Source organism: Convolutriloba macropyga, unplaced genomic scaffold, assembly GCF_964194025.1.
Source record: "Convolutriloba macropyga unplaced genomic scaffold, txConMacr16.3 SCAFFOLD_4435, whole genome shotgun sequence".
Classification (NCBI taxonomy): Eukaryota; Metazoa; Xenacoelomorpha; order Acoela; family Convolutidae; genus Convolutriloba; species Convolutriloba macropyga.
The window spans coordinates 593-21,700 of NW_027451579.1; the positions used below are offsets into that span (position 1 = coordinate 593).

Below are 21,108 nucleotides of genomic sequence, written 5' to 3' on the forward strand. Positions count from 1 at the left end.
GATTCGAACTTCTGGTGGGGTACTTGTAACATTTAATTTGCGTAGCAAGTCGTAACTACTATGCAAAAGGGCTTTGTGATAATTTCCTACAAACTAGCTTATAGATTAATAGTGTGTAAACTACTACAGTAATTGCCAGTTAAAAGCTACAAAAGTATGACATTACTCTGCTCAGACTTAATTTTGGGTTATGAATAAGTTTTAGACTGTACAGGAGAATTTTAGCCTGAGCTAACTCAGAGACATCAATATGATCAAAATCAAAAAGAACTGCACATGAAGAAACAAAAAAATTTTCTGGAGCTGCAATGTTTCAGAACCGAAATAAGTTTCTACACTTAAAATGTGCTGGTTAAGCGCTGAAATGCTCTGAGACTCATGTCCGGCACGCTATATAAAAACAAAATTGCTCCTTTACTCATATTTTGAACCACTGTGTCCAAATTTGCGGTCTGATCTTCTTTGCGATCTATTATCATGCCGCCTATTATTCTCAATTGATTTGGATTTAGGCAAACTTGAAACTCATTAATTTACAAACTGAAATGACAAAAACTGAAATTAGCAGTGAATATAGACCTGAATCTTTCTTAGAATTGCAGTAATTTTTTTTGCACAATTTATTTTCAATCATTTTGAATGGATGCGATGTTGAAAATTATTTTGTTGAATTGATGGTAGAATTATACTTTAAAAAGATGAAGTATAGTTTTTCAAATAATTCACCTCCGAATACCTGAACCCGGTTCAGGTAAATTTACCTGAACTTTATTTAGTGCGAAGTCTTACAGAAAGAAAATGTATAACATCACGGCACAAAACGTACAATTTTTTTCGAGCAAACGACATTTTTAGTGGTTTCCATGGTTCATCTTAACAAATTTCCCATCAGACAGAAATGAAATGAAGCCGAATTTGTAACGTAAATGCAAGGATGGCACATTACTACTTATCGATTAGACGATATTGAGAACATTTGGTTCCAAATTGGATCTTTAGAAAACTATTTAAGCATCCGAATATTCCATTTTATTCCAATTGAAGCAGGTGTTAATGTTGTCCACTATAAATTGTACAACTTTCATCAAAAAGTATGATTTGGCGACGGTGAATGGCAATGTTACCCACCCTAATTTTGATTCACCAATTTTTCCTTCATCGGATGGTGATCGAACGATTTCATTTTATTTTGAAGTACTTCATCAATGGCCATTGTTTTCCCAGTATCGCGAGCTGCAGGGTCTGCTACTGGGTTGAATAGTTGAGCCAGTGCAAGTTGTTGCCTGTTGCACGTTATCTCAAAGTAAAGTCGAATTAACTGCTTTTGGTAAACATTGGGAACTCGGAAGCGGAATCCAAAACGGTTCCGCTGGTCGCTAAATGCTTGGTCTTGCGACATTTTGTAGTACAAATTGCAACGTCTGATAATTTGTTTCCACTTCAAGTTTTTCCCCAAACAAGACTAGGAGTATAATGAAAGTTAACATTTGAAAAAAATGAAAAATCGAATTTTCTTATTGAAAAATATCGCTGCAATATCGACAAAAAATTTGGGTCTTTTAGCCATAGTTCAGCATTTCTGCTAATTAATAGATACCAATTTTAGAGCCGTTCCCGTGGACTTTAAATTGTAACAATTTCTTAATCATAAACTAGTTCCAGATCAATTTCTGTTGCAACTGATTTGTAATTTGAAGTGGTCAAACATGGTCAGAAATGGACTTGGTCACAAAAGTCAAGTCTTTTTTTAAAAAATATTTATTCAAGACATGCATTTTCAAACCTCGAGAAATGTCTCTTCTTAATAAAAGAGGGGAAACTGCTAGCCAGTAGCCATATTTTTGAGACAAATGTGAAAATTACTTTATGCAGTTATTCATTACAAGAAATAGTTTTGTGTGACTGAATATCAATAAATAGATCCTCAAAATTTTAGACGCTGCAGTAAATGGACTGTTCACTGAAGCAATGAAACCCAAAAAAATAGGAAAAACGCTGCTATCTTTAGTATTCGGATGTTTTCAATTTCTTTTCCTCATCAAACTCAGCAGAACTTGCTAATATTACCAATTTCAGAGGACACCCGGGTTGAGGCCGACTTGCAAGTTTCTTGCAAGTTCTTACAAAGCGATGCATCGCCGTGCAAGTTCTTCTTCAAAGTTCTTAAAAGTTAACCATTCGACTTACAGGTTACTTACAAGTTAATCATTCGCAGACACACGCGCACACACATACACGCGTACACATGCACACACACATACATGTGTACACATGCACACATGCAAACACACAAGCACACACACACAATTACACACACGCACACACACACACACAAACAGACACACACACACACACACACACACACACACATATATATATATATATATATATATATATATATATATATATATATATATATATATATATATATATATATATATATAATATATATGTACACTAAACCGTAAAAAATCGTTGCAAGACGCGAATGTAAACGGTTAATTGGAAAAAATAGAATCCGGAAAAGTGTGAACTGAAATTACAAAAACGGATATAAAAAAGAAGGGCCACTGAATATTTTTGAGAAAATGCTGACATATATGGATTTGAAAATTCAATCAAATTCAATATTTTGGGAAAACATTTTAAAAAGCAAAGGCGAAGAAGCTAATTGAGATCTACTGTTTTTTAATGGAATTTCAAAAGGATATCTCATGAATTTATAAATACAAAATGTATGAATTTTGTTTACTTAGGTTGAATTGTATTATGTTATCAAAACAGAGCAACTAGCTCCCACGCGTTTTGTACGGTAAATGAATGAATGTTAAATGGAATTAACCAATAAGAGGTGTGCTCGACCGGAACAAACTTGCATGAAATGTACAACATAGCCATTCGTCTTGCAAGTTTTTACAATTTAACCACTCCACTTACAGGTTTTTCCAAGTTAACCATTCGAGTTGCAAGTTCTTACAAGTTCACCATCCTTTGCATGAAACTTGCAAAATCTTTCAAGTTAACCATCTTTCGTAAAAAACTTGCAAGTTCTTACAAGTTGACCATTCGGTATCAACCCGGGTAGGGCCGGATACGAAAGCAAAACGCACTGAATACTGAAAGATTTGATCAGTACTTCACTCCAGCTCTCATAATATATTTCCTAGGAAACAAAAAGATTAAGCGACCAAAAACCTTTCCAATCTAGAACTCCGGCATCTCTGCAACTAAAACAGTCGAATTTAAAAATCAACCAGAAAAACTCAAACCAGTACCGAGAACAAATAAAAACAAATTAAATTCTTCCTCGGAATCCGAATCTAAGCAAATTCCAACAGCAAAAATTATATTGTGAAAATGTAGGTAAATTGGACATAAAAGGAATCGAGATCAAAAACAAAACAAAAAGAAAATTTTTTAAAAAAAAAACAAAGCAAACAAAACAATGACAAAAGACTCAACCTTCACAGCAAACAGTCCTCAGGAGAAGACACAAAGTACAAAACTTTTCGGAGATTTGCAATATTTTTGAAAATCCTAGAAAGGAGGAATCAGTAGACTACAAGAACTAATGTAACGACACAGGGGGCACTAGTAGATCAATAGTGGAATTATTCTAGAAAACCACTGGAAAACTAGTGAGAAAGAAAGTACTGGCATCCGACTGATGTTGCCAGTCGAGTCAAATATGACAAAGAAAACAATGATATAGCTAATAGAGTGTCGAAAATTCTCTCTAAGTTCAAAAGCCAACTTTTCAGATTTTCCAGTATTTTCTTGGTGCACTTCCCTCCTGCTTTTCTCTTTACCATCAGGATATCGTTTTCATTGAGGTGTAGAGTGTAAACAAGTGTGAAGAAAAACATCAAAATTATGACATGTTGCGGTATTTTTGGAAATTTTAAATATACTTTAAGTACAATATTACATCAATTGAATGTTAGTGGAATACTAGCAAACTTTTGAATAGTTAGTGCTCTAGTGAAAAGTGCACTATTTCCGCATTTCAATGAAGCTCTATTGGGATTCGTTGTATAGTGAAATTATGCTGTGATGAAATATCATGAGTGAAGATCAATGGGACTCGAGATTTGTTCAATTCAAAATTTTATTGCTGAACTCTCCCGACCTTCTCTTGTAAAAGGAACAAAATCTTGGAAACAAATAATTGCCTCCAGTTGTCGTCTTTTCCAGTGCATTTCCATTCCAATGGATAGTTGTCTCTGCTAATAAATAATTCTGGACAATCGTTATCAAAGTTGCAATTCCAAGAAAGCGTGCCACGTGAAGAAACAACCCCATGTTCTACCAGCTGCAAGTTTTTTTTCTCTGTGAAGCGACACACACCTTCTGCAGTATCAGCAACCATCTTCTGCTTACGGGAAGCCATGTTTTTCAAAACTTGAGGAACACTAAAAACAGTGACTCAGTTCATGCCAGAAATGAGTTTCTTAACCATATTTTTGGCGAAAGAGTACCAAAACTATATTTTAGATTTTAATACTTTGGTTTTTAATCAACGTCGATAACGTAAATACCGTAAATTCAAGATTTTTTGCAGTAACGTAAATTCCATGTTTTTTTGGGAAGATGACAAGCAATGTCAACTTATGTTAACAAGTGAAATTGAATTGCAAATTTTATCAGCAGAATTTTAGCAAAATCGAATTAGTCAAATATCGAATCAAATAAATAATCTACAATCATTTTTGAAAATGTTTCTAATTCTTGAGAAAAAAAATCTAAATATAATTAATTGATTAATTGATGAGGTTATTGTGTTTTTTTGTGCAGTTTAAAGTGACAAGAAATTTGTGCGTTAAAAATCAGCTCTGCAATAAATTTTTATATGAAAAACATAAAACACTGACGTGCATGCAATGCCAGACATTTAAATGCCGGAGGCTTCTATAGACATAGGAAAAAGTAGAATTTCATGGATATTTGTTTCAAACATGAAATTTTTATGTAAAACTACGTGACTTTGTAACTAATTGAGTTTCTCGACAACGCCAAAAGATCTCACAGTAACTTCAAGAAGAGTCAAAACCAAAATCTGTACTTGAAAGTTCATTGGGCGTTGGAGATGTTTTTCAGGAGATTTGGTTTTTGTCGGCTCCCAATTACTAAATTGACTTCAACAAAGACAAAAAATTTGAAAATCAACAAAGATAACATAGACTGTGGAATGTGAGTTGTTAAGTTCTCCGTTAAAAACATCATCTTCAAGCGATAAATTGGTGCTGTTGCAATTGACATTAAAACTTGTTGAACAAAAAACTTGTCCAAACAAAAAAAAGCATTCAAAAATGTGGATTTTTCATTTCATTACAAAAAACTCGTAATTCGATACAGCTACCTACAATTTGGTTCAAGGTTTTGAAGTTTTTTCTGATATTATCCAATCTTTTTTTTTCCTGTTTTTTAAAACTGAATACAAAGGAAATGAAAAAAAGTCATAGTGAAGCCAAGTTGATTTGCTTAAAAATTTCGAATTGTTCTAACTATTCAAAAAGTGGAATGGAATTTTAGACTTTTGATCAACTTGTTGTTTGCGTAACAGGAAAAAACGTAAAGGTGACGTGGCTGATAGTTTTATCTAACTAGTTGTTTGAGGATCAAAAATGTAAAATTTGGCGTGAAACACGTTTCTTGTCTTTTGTAAGCGACACACGCCTTCTGCTGTCTCAGCAACCATTTTCTGCTTAGGAGACGCCATGTTTCGCAAAAATTGAAGAACGCAAAAAATAGTTATTCAGTTCGTAGCAGAAATGAGTTCTGAACTATATTTTTGGCGAAAGAGAATACCAAAAATTATATATTAGCTTTCAATAGTTTGGTTTTCAATCGACGTCAAAGAGTTTTTGTAATTACGTTATTTCCGAGTTTTTTTGGCAGAGAACCAGCAGCGTCAACTATTGTTAACAACGAAATTGAATCCCAAATTTAATCAGCAAAGTTTCAGCAATATCGAGTTTGTCAAATATTGAATCAAATAAATAATAATCTAAATTCATTTTTTGAAATTCTTTTCTAATACTTGAGAAAAAATTCTGATTAAAACTATTTGATTAATTGATGAGACTATCGTGAGTTATTTTGTGCAGTTTAAAGAGCTTCTCAGACTGTGTGATGAGAATTTCGTTCATTGAAAATCAGCTGTGTAAAAATTTTTCTAAATAAAAACACAAAACACTTACGTGCATGTAATGCCAGATATTAAAATGCCGGAAGCTTCTATAGACATAGGAAGAAATAGACTTCTATGATAATTTGTTTTTTTCAAACGAGGTTCTCAGCAACTTCCAGCAGAGTCAAAACTTGTGTTTGAAAGCTCCTTGTTTGTTTGATGTTTCGCCAGGAGACGCCGAACTTTTTTGCTCCTAATGACATTTGACTTCGCAAAAATTCGAAAATCAACAAATATAACGTAGACTGTGGGTTGTGAGTTGGTAATTTCGTCGTTAAAGCGAGCATCTTCAAGCGATAAATTAGATATGTTAACATGAAATGACAACTCTCTAACAAAAAATTGTCAAAACGAAAAAAGCTTTCTAAAATGTGGATTTTTTACTTCATTATACAAAACCCATAATTAGAAACAGCTACCTTCAATTTTTTCAAAAGTTATGAAATGTTTTTTTTAATTTTATTGAATCTCCTCTTTTTCCTGTTTTCGGAACTAAATACAAATGAAATGAAAATGTCAAAGTGAAACAAGTTCTTTTACTTAAACAATTCGGACTCTTCTAACTATTCAAAAACTAAGCATTAAGTGTAGCATTTTAATCAACTTTATATTTGCGTAGAGAAGGAAAAAACATAAATGTGATGTGGTTGATAGCTTTCTGAGACTAGTTGTTTGAGGATCAAACATTTAAATTTGTATAACCATTAAATGTCGATAAATGTAATATAGAGTGTTTGAAGAATGGTAATGTTATCCGTCGAGGTATAGATACCTCTATTAACCGACACCGTCGTCAAATTTGCTCTTTTTTAAGTAATTTTCAATAAATTCTTTTGGAGCTTTTCTTTTCGAATTATGTGTGCCAAACATTGAGAATTCAATTCTTTATTCCTTGGAGTTGATCAAATAAGCTCATTTGATTACTGAACAATATATTAGTAATTTAGAAGAAATTTTCTTCCTTGAGGATTGATGCTCGTAATCAAAGTAAGAGTTTTTCTTTTTAACAATTGGAGTCCTAGAGAAAATAAATTCTTATTTCATAGCTTGCACTAGATTCACATAAGTGGTCTGAGATTTGATTTGTTCGATAAAAAATTAGGCATGAATTGAAGTATTGAAGAATTATACTTTGATAACGTTGTCTAAAACAATTGGGTTTGATAGTCTATACCATGCATTGATTTTCTAGTAGAGAGCATTAAAAAACTCCGAAATTTCGGTGTATAGTTTGTAAAACTGAGTATCTCGACCAAAAGTCGAATTTCTGGCAATCTAAGACAAAATCCCGGGAGACTGTTCAAATATGATTGGACAAAAAATTTTCGGAGACCAAGCCTGTCCCTTTAATTATTAAAGCAGAATTTCTGTGTCATTTATCTAAAACGCTTGGTTTATAATCAAAAAAAGTATTTTAGTAGACCATGTTTTTAATTACCTGTAATAGCAGCCTCAGAAAATGTTTTGTCCAAGTTTATTTGCACAATCTTATTCCGATATGTTTGTCTTAGATTGCCTCTCAGATGGTTTTCAACTTTTTTTGGATTGTGCATGCCAGCAACCCCAGTTTTCTCATTACGACACAACGAGTAAATTTTGGCGCAAAACGTTCGGTTAGGATTCTTTTTGCTGTCCAAAATGGTAACTTAGCCTAATACTGAATACTTAGCCTAGAACCGATTTCTCGTATTATTTCTTCGTTAATTAATTGCTTGATCTGTTTTGGAAACCCATTTTTCACAAGAACTCTAATCGTAAGTGCACTTTGACACATAATCAGCAATTGGTAATTTGAGGGTTTTATGCAATTGTTTACGAAGAAGGTTTTAGTTTTCTTTATCAAATTGAAATGTTGCAATAAATAAGTACACTTTGCTGCATAGTGTGGTTTCGTTTAACACAGAAGGAACACTTTTAATCATAGAAATTGGAAGTGCGTACCGACGGTTTTGAGCAATTTTTCCCCAGGAATTAAGAGGTTTTACACAAAACCATTGCCTAATATCGAAAGGTGACACTTCCTTGGGAGGGCAGTCTTCTCTGCTGTAGCAGCGCATTTGCACTTCACTATTGATTTCATAAGGCAAATTGTGATCAACTTGAAAATCCTGGAGATTTCTTTTCATCACTAAAAATGAAATATTATTACATGAGAAGTGAAGCTTGAATTACATTTCATACCGTTGCTATTTTTATTGGCAATTTTCAGGCATTTACCAAACTTTTATATATGTCTTAATTGCTTGAATCCAGGCCAAACAGACAAAAGACGTGAGACAGACGGAACAGACCCTAGGTCGGACCGAGCAGACCCAAGAGCAACCCTGGGCCGCACTGAAGAGACTTTGGTTACCCTGGACACAGAACGATTTTAACATGTAGAACTACACTGAGAGAGTGATAAATTATGCGTTTAAAAGTTTAGGCCCAAAAATTACTGACACTATTTTGACACATTTTTGAAACAAAAATCATCCAATCCACGAACCTCAGAAATCCTAATTGATTTCATGTTTAATCGTCTATCATTAAGTTGCTATTTGCTAAAGATCGCAAGAAATACTTTTTACAAAAATTGTCATTCCAGGGCTCAAATATTTTTTCAGAGGGCTACAGTAATGAGATTGACCTCTGGGCTTGATCAGCACAAATAGTTTGTTTGGCACTCATTAAATCTAAATTTCTAAAAATTACCTCGCCAAAGAGGTTAACAGACGGGAATTATTTCGGGGTTGCTGCAGAAAATAGGTATAGACCAGACAAAACTTTGGGTATGGGCCCGTCCGAACAGACCGACATTTGGGTAAGAGCCGGACGAAACAGATCGACAATTGGTTAGGGGCCAGATCAAACAAAACTTAGACCGTTTCTGCGTCAGACAGATCAAAGATATCCAACTCAGGTACGGGCCAGACAGCATACCAACCGGACCTCATGTTTGCGACCCAAGTCCGTCTGTTCCATACTTGTCTTAGATTGAGGAGGTTATCTTGGGTTATCTTGGTCTATATTCGAATTGTTGCGATAAACAGTTTTCAACCCCCTTTTGAATTGTCAATCAACCAATTTAAACAAAAAAATTTTATATTCTCTATGCTTGCTCTCTCCAATATTAATAGCATTGAAATATGACTTTCAATTTTGGTATTAAGATGAAATCTTCGTCGTTTCATTTATGTCTGTTATTTTAGAGTTTCTATTTTTGTTCGTCTTATGACTCAATTGTCTTGGTGTTTTCTTGTGTCAATTGCAACGAGATGAGCAGCAATAATTTGTAAATGATGCTTGCAAACAAACTTCATCCTTACAGATGGCCGTCTCAAATGTAACGCTTTTGGATCCCGGACCCTACTTCTGGAGCCGATCAGAACTGGGATTTAGTAAATTCAAAGAATCTCACAGAGCTGGATCAGAGTTTGACGAGGTGACAATTTACGCTAGACAGAGCATTTCCAGAGTGGAAGTATGCGGCAGGCCTTGACAGTAGATGTTCCAGAGTAAACTTTTACTCTTGACAGGGCTGGCTCAGAGCAAACCTACTCTGGGACACTTCTTGACAGAGATGGCTCAGAACAGGCCTACTCGGGGACAACCTTTGACAGAGCAGGCTCAGACCAGGCCTCCTCTGGGACAACTCTTCATATAGCTGGCTCACTTAACCTGAGGCTAACCTCGGCAGAGGTGCCATAGTCTTAGATTATAATTGAAAGAGCTGTCCCAGATTAGTCATCATTTGTGTTAACTCATCACAAAAACCCAGGGCTTGCCGAAAATCAAAGATCTTCTGTTCTAACATTATGATCTTAATGACAAGTTTCCAATATTTTCATTCCTTTCAAGCTAAGTTTCCTGTAACTGGAGTTCAGAAATTATCATCTGATTTTTAAATTTCTTATATTTTTGGTTTCCTATAGCTCTCAGTTCTCTACAACTTGTCTTTTGACATTATCATCTCATTGAAGCTAATCAACAGAACTAAAAAACAAAAAGCATTATTGATCATTCGTTTTGATGGCAAATTAGAAGAGAATACAACAATTTAGGCTTCTTTAGCCCTTGAACTCACGGGGTTATGATATTTATTTTGAATATCTGTGCTTTCGCTCGACGACTATGTTGAATGTATTCAAGCACTTTTTGTGTTGATGCCGAAGTGAGAAATGGGCGGATTTATAGTTGCAGAGAAGATGCCCGTTGACTGAAAAAATGACAGCCGCCTGTGTCTGAAATAATTGAATGTTGAACAGTGGTCAACAAAATTATTTACAAAAAAAATTAAAGTACTTTTTTATGACAATAAACAGCAAACAGGAATGAGTGTTTAACATACGAAAGGATAATCAAATTTTGAAGCTGTGTTTCTACTGGATAATCTGTCGATGATAAAATTGTGTAGTGGAGAAGAATTAAATTTCCAGCTATTCTATCAAAAAAAAAATCATACTCTAGTCGAAATTTAATGGAGAATTAGTTTTATGTTAATTAATTTACGAAAACTAATTAACTAACGAAAATAAACTTATGTTAATTAGTATTTGAATAAGGATGCTTTTTAATGCGATTTAAACAGAAATTGGAAACTTTTGCATTAGTTTGTAGAAATTGGTAGCCGCTAATATTAATTTGTAAAAAATTATAAACGCTTGCTTTAACTTAGTGATAGTTATATTTGTTAAGTTATATTTGGGTTTGTAAATATTTACAAAATTTTACTAAAGCTTGTGAAAGATCCATTAATAGTGATATTTTACATTAAAAGCTGATACTAAATTATAAGTGACACTTATCAGTTGGATCGCTAAATCTCTATTGTAAAATTTTCTTTTTGTAAATATCGCATTAATTGAAAATTTTTGCAAACTTTAAGAAATTATTAATTTTTTTACTAGGGAAATTATTTCAGACTTGCATCACTCTAGATTGAAAAGGAAAAGGGCCATATTTTATTTGATGGGATTTTTGTACGAAAACAAGTCTGAAAAAGTTGCCTGCCCTTTCTGGAAATCCATCTTCATATAATTTTCACTTCTTATTTATTATCAAAGAACAAAATATTGGAAATAAGAAAACCTAAAAACAGACAAAAAGTAGTAGCTCAATTAAACCAGCTTTTAAAAACCTCGAAGTTACCCCAAAGCAAATTGTTGGAAACATAGCAATGTCTTGCAGAGAAGCAGGACTATCAAACAACTATCAGACAAGACTGATAAAATTGATAATTATTTGGATCATAAATTGAGGAAGCTGAAAAATTAGTCAAAAACTAGTTAACTAAACTTTAAGACCCAAAAACGTGGACTTTCAATTTCGTGGGAAAGGTTGGATGAGAGGGAAGGTTTAGTTGGAAAGTTGGAGAGAGGGACATCTCCCAGGTCGAGATGCGCTACCAAAGCCAGCCCTGATCAGACCGATTTGGGTCGCGCAGGGGGGGGGGGGGGGGTAAAAAGTGACTCCTCCAGAGTCTGCAGCACTATAGCACTCTCTATGGTCTGGATAGTCTGATCAGGAACCCAACCAGAGTCTGATCAGGGCTCTGCCTACGGTCTACGGTAATTGGAGAGATAACTGCGCTGTCAATTATTCACTGCAAAGGTAATAGAAACCAATTTGAATTTTTGAGAATCTCAAAATCGCTCTTAGAATGTTGAATTCAGTGCTGTTGTGATATTTGCAGCTTGCAAAAAGTACTCATCAATTACTGACAGAGAATTTATCAAAATAAAACATTTTGGGACAACTTCATAGTGTATAAATCTTAATTGGTTATAGCTATAATAGAATTTTTTTTTATATGTGAGCTTTTTTAATTTGAATTTTCAAGCATCTATGAAAAAATTGAAACAAATTCTTTGAATTCAATTGAATGAGCCATAAGTTGTTCTGGTCAAAACGTCCTATCTATCTCATCCACTGTTGCTTTTTTACGGAGAATGGTAGTCATACTGCAAGAAAATTTTAATATTAACCATTTACTACAACAATTCGTCACTTCGATTTGTAAAAAAAGTTACATCCAACTTATACAAAACGAAAGGGGGAATCAAACATACCGAAAGGTGAAATGCATGACGAAGTGAAATTGCAAGATAAAAAAGCCGGTGGAATTATGAAAAGAGTAAAAAGTGCGCCAAAGTTCAATTCTGCTTTACTAAAACTAAGAGTCTCACTACTAAACGGAATCTTTGTTACTCTGTATCAAAATGTGAACTTATCCCTTATAATAATTTTTGGAAAACGTTGATTTCCTTTTGCAAGCTTTTCATCAGCCTCACCTTACAAGCTTTTAATCAAAGTTTTTTTGAGTAACTATGGCTTTGCTTGTATCCCGTATGCAAATTGCTTTTGCGCAAGAACTTAAAATAGTCTGATGATTACCCAACAAATACACGTTTAGAGCTATAGTAAGTGACCAAAGTAGGGCAGACCCAAAAAGGGCTCCTTTTACGGCCTTAAAGTTAGGGCTACTTATTTCTGCTCGCAAAGTAGGCTTACGTAGTTCTCTCTGGATAACTGTCGCCGTAAACATTAATTTAATTATAAATGGGTCAATGGTATACACATAGTGCAACTATCTATTAGACTGACTAGAGCAGACCAAGTTGTATTCGATTAGGACGATACATCATAGACACAGTTATTGCCAGTGGTATGCAAAAACTGAGAGTTTGATTTTGAGTTTTGAACAGAGCATAAAATCAGAATCAGTGGCTGTTTTGAAAGAACTAAATCCAGCACTGGGAGGAACAAACAAAAAAGTAAAACGGGAGGTTTAGTTTGACTTGCTGTAAACAGTCCAATAAGACTATCCTAACTTTAATTGCTAACCATCTCAAAACGGCAATAATACAAGGACGGAGCACAAAAGCAATAGTGGATGTCTTCTTGTATTATGAGCTTTTGAGATCTCTGTTAAATTTCAATGGATAACGATTGAAGCTAGGACATTCCGGTTGGACTGGTTGCAACTTTTTGAAAAATATTTCGCCGTTTTCAGTATTATTTGAGTTAATATCTCTGTACTGGTTTCAGGGCTTAGAAAAAATCTGCAACACATAAACAGCCCCTGAATTTTCGCCCTGTATCTCAAAACTGAATTCCAATACCTCAGTTTTTGCATAGTAGTGTTCATATTTCTGTCTATAATATATAGTGAACGGCATCATGGTCTGCACAATCACATTTTCTCATACTTCTTCACTTATAATCCTTGGAACTTTGAAATAAAAAAACGACCAAGGACTTTGTTTTATCAAGTGTCGGGTAGAGTGCAGAAATTGTGGCTTCAGGAAATTTCAAAACTAATGACCCAGATTTTCAGAACAAGAGATGCTGGCATACCGGTAATAAACAAAGCCATAGTCACTCAATGAAACATTGATTCGAAACTGTTCAAAATATTTAAACATCAAATTAAGGTTTTACAATTTTTTAATGAGAGCACAGGGTACATTTGACACAGAGTATAAAGACTCTTGACTCTTAGACTTAGTGGGGGAGACACGTAATAGACTGCACAGATAATCAAGTCTGTAGAGGTTTTAGTATTGAAGAAATAAACTCTAGGGCTCTTAGCTCATTTGAAATTTCAAATTATTTGAGTTCATTTTTTGTTTCAATTTGGCTCCCGCCAGTTTGGTATATTTGATTCAGGACATTATTTCCTCGAATAGTCTTAGGAGTCTGTTCTATTAACATAGTCATAACGTAAAGTGTAAGGTAAGAACCAATACATTGCTGGTTTCGGCTAATTTTGTCTGCATTAGTAAATATACATTTAAAAAATTTATGCGAGTAAATTATTCTTGGCAAATTAAATGGCAATATGAATATGGAAAAAAAAACAAAAACTTTGCTTACTCTGTATTAGATTGTTGAAAGGGACAACTTGGCCTCCAATTGAGAATGTGCCAAAACGTGGTCCAGTTATTGTCTGGACAGATCAGATCTTGGATAAGCAGTTTTAATTGATCTCACTTAAGCCATCGCTGCCCATGGAATTTTGTTTTTGACTTGTAAGAAACCGTCTTTTTCCTTAGACAAAAACGACCAAAGCCCTAACGTGGTAATCGTCGTTTTGTTCGTTATTTCGTCGTTATTTTTATGTAAAGAAAGGATCGTTTTTCATCGTTATTCTTATGGAAGAAAAAAACGACGAAAAAAGGCATCCCCGCTGGGTTTCGAACCATTGAACTCCCGGTACATAACCTGATACACTGACCACTGCGCTCTCAGGCCCTTAATTCAGATATGCAAAAACGATTTTATATTAAGCAACAAGCTTTACTTCGGAGTAAGGGAATAGAGAAACACTAGTTCAAGAGCAATTAAAAGACGAAAAAACGAGCAAAAAACGACGAATTCTTTTGAAAAGAACAACGTAAGAAACAAACAAAAAACGACAAAGAAACAATCATTTCGTAAACTTAAAAGACGACTTAAACGACAGAAACTAATAAAAAGGAAGAAAACAACGACAAAACGACGGAAACGACGACAAAACGACGAAAACAACGGTTTCGTACAAAAAGATTGTCTTTTTTTCGTTGTTCTGCTCAACATTGGTAAACTCCAACAAAGTTAATTATATGCTTATCTGGTAGATGTATAAGGGATTCTTGAACTGTGCTTCTAAATATACAAAGATTTCAGTGAACAGCTTTCTCGTCGATTATATTGCGAGGGTGTTCGTGTATCCATTTTTTGTATATGTAAATTCTTGTTGGGCGGTTTTTTGTGGCTTCTCATACGCGGTGTTTGATTGCTTTTCTCTCGCTCTAACTCCCTAACTCTCTTTTTCTCTCTCTCATCCTCTCTGTCTCGATCTATCTCTTTGTGTGAGCTTATGCGTGCTTATGTGTCACGTGTCTGTATTGTGGAGTCAAAAAATGAAGTTGCACAAAGAGTTTTATGATCTTGGATAGGGCCATAAAAGTCTATGGTTTTGGAAATGGTATCCAAGACGGCATTTTTTTTCATGAGTAGTTTTCAAATCTCCAATTTCTTGTCTGAAACCCTCATAAGACGTTGTTAAAAGCATTTTTGAGTCAAAAAATGATGTTGCACAAAAAAGTTTTATGATCTTGGATGGGCCATAAAAGTCTATGGTCTTGGATATAGTATCCAAGACACCATAAAAATTTGTTCACGAGTAATTTTTAAATCTCCACTTTTATTGTCTGAAACCCGCATAGAACATTGTTCAAAATCATTTTTGTGTCAAATAAAGATGTTGCACAAAAAAGTTTTATGATCTTGGATGGGCCATAAAAGTCTATGGTCTTGGATATGGTATACAAGGCACCATAGAAATTTTTTTTGTTGAAGGCCAATGGCAATTGCGATATATTTGTTGTACTACTTGGTTCAAAAGACGTCATTTGAGATCACCTTTAAGTTTTTGTATGGTCTTATTTATGGTATCAAACCATACATGTCTTACGTATGGTTTCCAAGAAACATTTATGGTGGTCATCCCGGGTGGTTTTGAATGTAAGAGTGCGTCTGAAATAGATTCTACCCTGTTTGATAGTCACAATGATGCTCACTATGAGTTGAATAATAAAATTTAAGGTAGGAACTGAAACAATGTTTAGTTTTCAACTATTTTTTTTCCGCACGAGAATTTACCAAGTTTTACCAAGAAATACCATGTTTTAGTAAGTCTCTATTCAAGGTGCAAAGTTTCGTTTCACTGGTAAATTTCTCTTGCTCGTGAACAGAACGCTGTCTTGAGATTCGCTCAACTTTTTTGAGTCTTGCACCCCTATAAAGTCAAATGGCCAAATTTGATTTGCTACGACTTGTTTTTCGGCAAACAGGCGAGAAGATTTTTCATGGCCTTATTTCATACCTCTTTATACTTCTTTAAAAATTTCATAACTCTTTATTCATACCTCTTATTTCATACCTCTTATCTATATTCAATATTCCATATTCATACCTTTATTCATTCTCTTTAGTCCATGTTCATACCTCTTTATAAAACTTATCATCCTTTCTCATTTGCCAAATAAGTGATAAAATGCAATTATACTGTGGGCATTTAATAATAATAATAATTAATAAATAATTGTGGTTTCTGCGTAATTGCAGCGGAACAGCATTAGGCCTACAGTAGCCTGTTTTCAACTGCCCTTTTTCTGATTATTCCCCACATTTCAGACTGATCTTTTTATGAGCAGCATTGCTCTTTTTTGCTGACTATAGCCACTTTTTTTGCGTCTGAAACTTTTACGTGGTTCCATCATTGCAGCCAACATTGGTCAGGCTATGGTCAACCTGAAGCTATGGTTAAGTAAGAGCTCATCCTCACACAGACAGCTTCACGGAGGCAGGGGATTGAACTCTCAATCATTGGCGTGTGAACCACACACCTTACCTCTCGGCTATCACGCTATTGGCGTGTTTCATACTGTGCTTGATCAGTTTTCCTAAAATGTCTTTTTGTAACTCCACCACTGCCGGCTCCAGGCCCCGAATGAAAAAGAAGGAGGGTAAAACTACTGAGAAAATATCGGGAAAATCTTCACAGTCAGTTTTTAACTCCTTGAGAAAGTTTTCCGACAATCTCTTATAAATTCGTTTTTTATTTTATTTTGTCTAAAGTGTTTTGTTTGTTTGGGGAGAGATCTTAAGGGCACGGTTTTATCGTTTGCTCGGATTTAGTTCTCCAATAATTTTTTCAGTAACTCCGCGTTTGCCGGTCCCATGCCCGCAATGTGAAAGGAGGAGGGAATAAACACAAATTATACAGGTAAAAACTCAAAAAGTCAGTTTCTAACTTGATTAGAGAGTGTTCCAACAGTTGCCAGCAGGATAGACTATCTCGATACGGTTATAGTACGGCACCTTAATAATCTTGATACGCCCCAATACGGTAAATTAGAAATCTTAGTACGCGCTTGCTAAGGGCCGTAGAAAATTTCACAAGATCTGTCTTATTACAGCCGTCTTATTAAAACCTCAAGATCTATGAGTTGAACGGTGTCGTACTACAAGTCTCAAATTTTCTGCAAATAAATTTCTAGAATATTGAAAAGTTTGACTCGCTAAACCTTTTTATGATATTGGACTAGCCGATTTCCGTGCGAATAAATCTTTGGATTCAGTATGATTATTTCGGGGGCGCAAGCACGTGCCAGCATTACGTTTGGTTCAAGCGCAAGTCCAGCTTAAAAGGGTAGTCGGAAAGTTACCGATATTCAGAAAAATCAACTTCATTCCACTTTTTTCCCAAGCATGACCTTATGATAAGTCGAGTCATTAACATTTAAAAGTTAATTGCAAGATCTGACTGTTGCTGTAGACAAAGTTGACTGCCAAGGTGTGCGCTCATTTGGTGTGGCAGGTATTTCTTCGTCATTCCTGTGTGTTGAATGCGCAAAAGAAACAAGAACTAATATCAAATAATACTCCCTATGGAAATTTATCCTGGTCATTTTTGAAAATGCAATAAAAGCACCAACTCTCCGAAAAATTCTCTTTAGAATTCTGTTTTGATTTCAGTTTTATGGTTTGCTTTCTTTTTTTTTTCTGTGAAATCCTTAAAAATTGTTTCGACTATAGGAAACATCAAAATAAGCTGTTGGTTTATTGAAACCAAAGTTCTGAGAATTATCACGAGGTGGGCTAGTTTTCTTTTTTGCCTTTCAAGGAAGATTTTACAAAGGGAAAAAGCATTTTCTTTCAATTTAATTTGCGTGATCTAAGATATGAAGAATCTCATTATTTTGATATTTTTATATCTATGATATCAGTAAAACAATTTTACATGTATTATCATAGCAACTGGTAATATTAGCTGACCGACTTTTAATTATTTGATGCAAGAATGAAAGGATAAATATATATATTCGAATCCTTACATATAAAGCTATCAATATATGAAAGAACTGGGGTGAGATTCAAGTAAGAATTAGACCACAAATATCAACTCTGCAGTAACAATTAACATTAAATTTTGATATTTCAAAGTGTCTATCGTCCTAAGAAAATTATTAAAAAAGGAACAACTTGTAACATGCCCTCTAAAATTTCAAATCAGTTATTATTTCGGAGCCAGCTAGGTTAAAAACAAAATAAATTCTTTTTTTTTCAAATATACAAGAACTTATATAATGGGCAATTGCTTTCCTTTGCTAAAACTGAAAAAAAGAAGAATATTTTCATTTGCAAGTTGTGTGGTTGTTTTTAGACATTACAATATAATGCATGAAAAACATTACCAGAAAATATTAAGTAACTGGATGTCTAGCACCCAGATTGTACAGATATTCAATAGTACTGGTGTTCATGATTTATCATTGTTTTTTTCTTAATTCAATTCTAAATTTCTTAATTCAAAAAAAATAAAATTTTCTTTTCTGACCAGAGTTTTTACAGTATTAAAATTTAGGCTGATCATAAGAACTCAAGAATTAGATTTGATCATGATCAGTGTATCTTCAGACATCCGATTTTTTATTCTGATTTTTGTCTGCGCAGAGTAAAAAGTGACATGATCATAATATGGCCAGTGTTAAAATACAAAATTGAAATTCCATGATTCAGTACTGATTTACTCTGAAACCTTACTCCGGGAGAGCAATTAGGTAAATAGCTACCTTTATTCATTCTTTTCGCTCGGATTTCTTCATTGGAGGGAAAAACAAAAAAAGCAAGTAAGAGGTAATAAAAAGACAACTTCTTCAGCAAATTTTGGTATGCTCTAAAGTGCAAATGTGACCCTGACAAACTTACGTATTGATCACGTGTACTTTAATGAGTACAAATGTTATAGGAACTTCTAGGAGCACTTTAAAGATTAAGCACTTCAATTTGTTTACTTGCCCTGTAGTAAGAACTACGCTCTGGAACTGAACAGAATTGAGTAGCCAAACTCTAGACTTGGACCAAAAAATCGAAAAACTCAATTTCCGGGCGCATTCATGGCAAAACTGCTACTCTAGTTACCTCGTTCAATATGTATTGTTGAAGTTAGCTGGCTAATTTGCTCGCTTTGACTAAAGGGATTTATTTTTTAAAAACAACCCATCGTTATAAAGTGATAAAAATGATATCAACATTTTTTGAATATTCCTTTGAGTTGAGTTTTGTGGGTTTTAAAATTTTTGCTATAGTGAAAATTACAAAATGTGTAACTTTCTAATAAATCGATCAACATTGTGATCTTCTGATCTCATGCGTAATGTTGGACAACTCTTATGATCATCTAACTCTTGAAGTATCGATGACAATGTTTTTTGAATGCGTTGATGCTTGTTTTAGTGCATTATGCTTGCACGTTAATCTTGGCCATGTCCGATAAGAAACACTTATTCTATTCAGGCAATTTTTAACTAATATTTTGGAGTGCTGACCGTCTGTCACCTTACGCTCGGAGGTACTCCAAATGTTCAGCAGTATAATCGGGAACACTTCAAACTAATAAAATCTGTGGTCGAAAGTAAAAATCCTATAAAATTTGCCCGCAATAAAGATAGAGGGTGACCCAAAGAAGAATTCATGATGAGCATAAAAAGAATTTTCATTTCAGACTCACTGAATGTTCAATGCAAAAACAAAGGAAAAAGCAACTGGACAATATGAAATATTATCTGCACAGTCTTAGCTTGTGTATCATAGCACTTCAAAATTCTATAGTGGTCTGGACGAACTGCTCAGCACGCGAAATAGTTCAACTTGTAACTAAGCAATCCGCTCAAAAAATAGAAAAGGTTCTAAAATTTGCTCCAGAAAACATTTAGGAATCGGAAATAAAATAGAGCAAAAGCAAATTCATCTACCAAGAGAAACAAAAAGAACCATTTTTGATTACTTGGATCAAAAAACATATTGACTGCAAAACTCAGCAGGACCCATGTAAAAAAATGATACAGGTCAGCGAGTAAATAATTTTCAACTCAGTATAAACTGCGCTGTGATGTCATGGCTGTAAAAACTGCTACTCAAGTCGGTGTTCTAAACCCTTAAAGCATTTAAAAGATTAAAACACCCTGTTTCAGCTGCATTATGATATCAAAGATAACGAAAGATTTTTATAAGCGTGCAAAAACCGATACAAACAGATACACAAACAGATACACAAAATACGCAAGAATTGTTTTAAATTACTTGACCGATTTTGCTAATCATATCTTTTAGCACTGAACCATTCATACTAAATACCAATCATGTTTGTTCTAACGTTTTGAATAGCAAGTAAAACCAGGTGATAAAAGTACTAATTGATGTGCAATTCATTTTTGATCGTTAAATTACCACCCGGATCTGTGTGTCATGATATTTCAGTACTGAATCATAAAAATTTCATTATGATTTTTATTATGACCAGAATTCTGATCATGGCACTTTATAGACATTTCATAGTAAAATTCTGAATTTCTTATGAACATAATGATTTTTTCTCTGCATTTTTTCTGAACATCATGATATTTTCTCTGAATTTGCTCTGATCAGTCTGACAAAAAAATTTTGAACCTCAAGAAAAAACAAACAAAAAGAAAACTCTAATTAAGACAATCGAATACTTAAAAGCGATAATTATCAAAATTCATCGCAATTAAACGTTTTAAAGAGTATAGACTTGAAACACTGGCGGCAGCTCTTTTGAAATCAAGAGTCTGAGATAATCAAGAGTCTGAGACAATCAACAGTCTTCACTTTCATGTCATCCCTTGTCTTCAATCTCTTCGCTTTCAACTTTCTCGCCACTTTCTGATCTGTCATGGCATCCCTTGTCTTCACACTCTTCACTTTCAACACTCTCGCCGCTTTCTGATCTGTACTGTACTGAATACTCTTTGTTATAATGCAGTGTTGTTGTTACTACTCCTCTCGAACTGAAACACGTCCTCCGGGTCGGCAATGAACATTTTCCATCATTACCCATTCACCCATCGAGGCCCGAAAATTCATAC

At 34.3% G+C, this 21,108-nt stretch overlaps 1 protein-coding gene across 1 annotated transcript; it reads right to left on the reverse strand.

Annotated features, from left to right (window-relative positions):
• Positions 1 to 961: 961 nt before the first annotated feature.
• LOC142356811 (uncharacterized) lies at positions 962 to 17,672 on the reverse strand. Its single transcript, XM_075408597.1, has 5 exons — positions 17,485 to 17,672; positions 14,048 to 14,120; positions 8,132 to 8,318; positions 4,173 to 4,412; positions 962 to 1,421 (listed from the first exon to the last, which is right to left on the reverse strand). Exons 1-5 carry the CDS (start codon positions 17,626 to 17,628, stop codon positions 1,130 to 1,132), a joined length of 936 nt encoding a protein of 311 aa, XP_075264712.1. The 5' UTR covers positions 17,629 to 17,672; the 3' UTR covers positions 962 to 1,129.
• Between the last annotated feature and the right edge of the window lie 3,436 nt (positions 17,673 to 21,108).